Source organism: Triticum urartu, chromosome 3, assembly GCF_003073215.2.
Source record: "Triticum urartu cultivar G1812 chromosome 3, Tu2.1, whole genome shotgun sequence".
In the NCBI taxonomy this organism is placed as follows: domain Eukaryota; kingdom Viridiplantae; phylum Streptophyta; class Magnoliopsida; order Poales; family Poaceae; genus Triticum; species Triticum urartu.
Window position 1 is genome coordinate 690,961 of NC_053024.1, and position 4,984 is coordinate 695,944.

Sequence of the window (4,984 nt, forward strand, 5' to 3'; positions counted from 1 at the left end):
CATTGCGCACGGTTGTAACCTGTACATATATACAGAGGAATAGCAGGTTGGCACTTGTGGTGCCTTACTATCGCATCTCTCTTACTCTCAACTGCCAGTAAACGGCTCCTTGTCCTATGGCTTGACCTTGATCACTCCCCATATTTCGTCCTCCGAGAACTGCTCTTCGAGGCGGTCATTGCTCTTATCTTGCACATCCACAATCAAGTTGAAATATCCGACGAGCAGCCATGGCACTCATAGTGATTTCACGCTGTATGTTTAGGTTATATGCATGGTCTGGTGTTATAGTGTATTACATTAGATGCTTCTGTGCTAAACATACAAGGTGAAATCACTCTCTGTCTAGTTTGGCAGAGAGCATCGTGGTATCTTTTTTTTATGTGTACTTTAATGTGTGTAATTGCTTTACTTAGTTTCAGTTTTGGATTCACAAAAAACACATGTATTCACATAATCCAAATATGCCCGTTCCAGGAGGCGTGCAAGGGCAGCCAAAGTCAACACCAAGCCGGCGTAATATAATCTCAAGAGAGCCATTAGCTGGATGCCATCTACTTGAAAGCTGCATAGAGATTAGCTAGGAAAGCACATGCTGTCCCACAAAATCAACCTTTGGACCACCTCTTTAGTCTTGATCACGGCACACAGGAAGCTCTGACTTAACAGTATCTGCTCCTATCGATGTTACATCTCTAAATTACTAAATCTGGAAGTAAAGATTTGCTTAGGAACCTGTGAATTTAATGCAACAAGTCAATGTCTTGATGCAGCGAAAATAACGTGGAAAGATTCCTACAGATCAACACTCTGCATGTCCATTCGTCTTGCCCTTTTTGTAGAGTACACTTGCGCTGGTTAGGTCGCGGGACAGTTGTGAACGAATAAACTCTTGTAAACATCTTTTCACTTGCTCTCTCTCCATTGCCCTGTTTCTTCCTCTTCTTCTTCTTCTTCTTCTCAAAGTTTCTGCATAGGCAAAATATGCTTGGAGCTATGAGGAGCTACTGCAACTTGCATTTCTGAAACAGTGGATGTGTCTGTCAGTCCATTTTGATTTCTGAATTGCCGAGTGGCTGTGTTTTTCTGAATGCAGCTGGTAGCCTTCTCGTCGGTATCAGACGTTGGTCTTTGATTGGTGGAGGAGGTATGTTACGTACATATATGCAAGGTGGAGTTATTTATCTTGATGTGTCTATCAGTAAATATATACAAGGTGGAGAATGCTTAGAGAAGCACCACCGTTACCTTAACAATCAAAGCAGCAGAAGTAGAAATTGTTAACCAGTTAACTCGTCGATTAATCCTACTCGTAGGGTCACCGAGTAGCCGGTAATAACTCCACCTTGCATATATGGGGCGAATTCTTGAACATGGGTTTTCAGTAGGAAAAAACACAAATTTTATTCCGAACTCCTCATGAGAGATGGGGCCGATGTCAGGTTTAGCAATACTAGCAGCAACATCGATTACTCCTCATACCGAGCTTAGCTATCTGATTAGCCTTGGGAACCAAATTTTCTTTTTGGGATATACTGTTGAAAATGGTAGAATATTTTTCTGCTGTAAATCTTTTGATAAAGTATTTCACAAAAAAGAAGAAGGCAAAATCTAGTGGATTTTTAATAAATTAAGTAAGTGTAATATAACTCTTTTTATCTGTGGTCCAAAATATGGGAAATATACTCCAGCGGTACGTCAGCAGTGAAATAATTTAAACTTGTTAATTAATGCTAGTCTTCCATGTGCTTGTTAATGTTCATGCAAAAAGATCAGATTTTCGTCCTGTGTGAAAAAACACAAGTTTAGTTAGAGCACTGATTTGATTTCCTCTGTCCAAAATACAAAAATGTTCCTTGTTACATTGTGAGACCTATCGTGATGACATGCTAAGCTTCTTATTTTGGATGGATCCATGCATGATCCATCCAAAAGGCTGGCATGTATTAGCAGCAAAAATTAATATATAGTTCCTGCATCCAAAAGTTACAAGCGGATCACATGTATGTATAAACTTTGAGCTGCAAAACAATGGATCTGGGCAACGCATAACTTCCATTGAACTTTGAACTTCTGGATGATTAATTAGGTATCTAATCTATCAAGTTGCTATTATTTAAAGGTAACTTTTTTCATCAATCAGTGCAGTCACCTAGGAGCTGGGTGCGTGGTTGCATATTCAAATTTAAATTTGTACCGAGGCTAGCTGTGATTATCTGATCCATTATTCCAACTTTGCCTTGCATCAGTGCTGAGGAGCCATTTTGGTTTTTGCTTGCCTAGATACATACATTGAACCTTGCCTTGCCTTGCCAACAGTCCTATAAAAGGGACTGCACCCATCAGAGTAAAAACAAGCACTTAGGCAGGCTTCAATACAAGCAGAGTAGCAAGGCAGCTCCTCTAGTTCTTAGGTGTGTGTACAATATATGTGCAGCAGTTCATCGCCTAGCTGCTCGTGCATCCTGTTTGTTTGATCCTCAGAGAGCTACCACTTGAAATTGCAGCCAAGGACTTGTAGCACACCCAAGCGAGCAGAGCAGAGCATTTGGTATTTGAATCGGGAGGAACTATGTTGCTGGACAAGGAGGAGGAGAGGAGCAGGGTCCTGGTAATTGGTGGCACAGGTCACATCGGCAAGCATATCGTTGCTGCGAGTGTCCGCCGCGGCCACCCGACCTCTGTCCTCATCAGGGATGCTGCACCGGCTGATCTCGCCAAGGCGCAGCTCCTCAAGAGCTTCATTGATTCCGGTGTTGCTCTCATCAAGGTATAAGATTAATATATCATCTGGTGTTGTCTCCTTTCAGCTACTCTTTGTTTTTCACAGTTTTCTGTGTGGATTCTGATTTTTTTTTTGCTGTCTGGTGAGCAGGGAGATTTATTTGACCACGGGAGCCTCGTAAATGCCATCAAGGGTGCAGATGTCGTGATCTCGGCCGTGGGGACCCCTCAGCTCGACGAGCAGACGAGGATTGTCATGGCCATCAAGGAGGCCGGCAATGTCATTAAGGTCAGTGAGATTAGCATTTTGTCTTGTTTGTTGATCGAACGATGGATGCAAATCAATTGCTGAATCAGAGTTGCTGCACAGAGGTTCCTGCCGTCTGAGTTCGGATCTGACCCAGAGCGGGTTCACACCGTGGATCCAGCGGCCACACTGTACGCTGGTAAAATCAGACTTCGCCGTCTAATCGAGGCAGAGGGTATACCTCATACATATGTCTGCTGCAACGGGTTCGCCGAAACCTACCTTCTGAGCATCGGCGATGTTACCGCTGTTGGCGCTGCTCCTCCGTCGTCCGACAAGATCACTGTCCTAGGCGATGGAGATGCAAAAGGTAAGCGCGCATCATATCCTTTTTCCTGCCACTGTAAATCCGCGGTGTCAGTTACATCCTGTACGTGTTGATCATCATCTATTGATGCACGCAGGGGTGTTTGTGGTGGAAGAGGACATAGCTTCCTACACGGTGAGAGCGATCGACGATACGAGGACCCTGAACAAGATCCTGTACATGAGGCCGCCGGCGAACATCGTGTCCCACAATGAGCTCATCGCACTGTGGGAGAAGAAAGCGGGAAGGACTTTCCAGATCGCTCGCATCCCAGAGGCAGATCTCCTCAAGTTGATCAAGGGTAGGGTACATCCATCATTGTGCCTTGAGAATGTACGTAGCTACAACTGTTGCATCTCTGACCACTCTTAATTTGTTGACATGTGTGACCATGCATGCAGAGGCGGCATACCCTCTCAACATGATGCTGTCCCACTCGCTCTCCGTCTTCGTGAGGGGCGACCAAGCCAACTTTGACATCGAGGCGTCCTTTGGTGTTGAGGCCACCGAGCTGTACCCTGACGTGAAGTACACCACCGTCGACGAGTACCTGGACCGCCTCCTCTGACAGTTCTTGGCTGGATGGAATGACAAGAGCTGACGTCCACAATAAAGATGATGCAGCAGTGGCCTCTCCAAATCCAATGATGCATGTGTGTGGTCTTGTGTGCAAATTCACCAGAAAGAAAAGAAGAACCTCTGCGTGCCTTGCTAAAAAAATATGATTTGTGGCCGTGTACGGTACGTATATGGAACAGTCACCGAATAAGATTTCTGAGCATCGGCGATGTTATGGCTGTTGGCCTCCAATTTATTCTAATAAGTGATATCATAAGCAAGGTTCGAAAAAGGCCGCGGTTGTTGATCTAGAAGGAAGAGAGTCGAAGGATTGATCGGGTCGATGTGATAATCTGCGGCGGACTGACGCGGAAACTGCAAGTTGCCGGAGTGATTGTTTGGCGGCATCGACGGGATCGGGATTCTTTCGGCCAGAAGGAAGCAATCGAAAGTAGCAGATGACGTGAGCAAGGGACCAAGCGGTGCGGTGGCGCACGCACACGAAAGCAAGTCTGGGCAAGCCATGCGGGCAGGAAGGCCGGAGTGTGCTAGGCGCTGGTATGCTACTGGTTCAGGAAGGGCACGCGCAAGCCAGGTGTGTGGTACATGCATATGAGATTTGTTGGTGAAAAAACAAGAGCTTGCATATATGTGGAGAAGCTAATAGCATGACAAGACAACAAGAAAAAATGTATTAACCAAGTCCACATACATAGATTTAACTGAAAAAAATGCCTGATGCAGAAAGAGCCCATCGGAATGCAGCCACTGATCCCATCTTCCCCCAACAAGTGCTCGCCTGAACTGTATATTTAGGGAAACCAATCCCAATATTGTACTCACAGATGCGTCTTTATGTTGTACAATATTACGAAGTGTTGGATCCGTAGTAGAACCCTGGGTAGTAGTACACTAGGCAGTCGAGGCCGTAGCACATACTCCTAGCAGAGGCCCCAACACGATTGCTCTGAACCTATAAAGTCACTGGCGGGGTTGAAAGTGTTGCCGTCGATCGTCCATCTGAAAGCAAAGGCTGTAGCGAAGCTGCTCTTTAAACCGAAGCACACGATGGTGTCATTCCATAGATC

The 4,984-nt window shown here is 45.3% G+C and overlaps 1 protein-coding gene across 3 annotated transcripts; it reads left to right on the forward strand.

Annotated features, from left to right (window-relative positions):
* Positions 1 to 868: 868 nt before the first annotated feature.
* On the forward strand, positions 869 to 4,738 carry LOC125542230 (isoflavone reductase homolog IRL-like). Of its 3 annotated transcripts, none has more exons than XM_048705185.1 (6): positions 869 to 1,147; positions 2,508 to 2,770; positions 2,876 to 3,013; positions 3,095 to 3,341; positions 3,436 to 3,639; positions 3,740 to 4,738. In XM_048705185.1, exons 2-6 carry the CDS (start codon positions 2,573 to 2,575, stop codon positions 3,904 to 3,906), a joined length of 954 nt encoding a protein of 317 aa, XP_048561142.1. In that variant the 5' UTR covers positions 869 to 1,147; positions 2,508 to 2,572; the 3' UTR covers positions 3,907 to 4,738. The 3 variants fall into 3 exon arrangements, with proteins under 3 accessions (XP_048561142.1, XP_048561143.1, XP_048561141.1); XM_048705186.1 differs by lacking the exon at positions 869 to 1,147 and adding an exon at positions 2,270 to 2,414; XM_048705184.1 differs by lacking the exon at positions 869 to 1,147 and having other exon boundaries at positions 2,295 to 2,770.
* Positions 4,739 to 4,984: the final 246 nt, after the last annotated feature.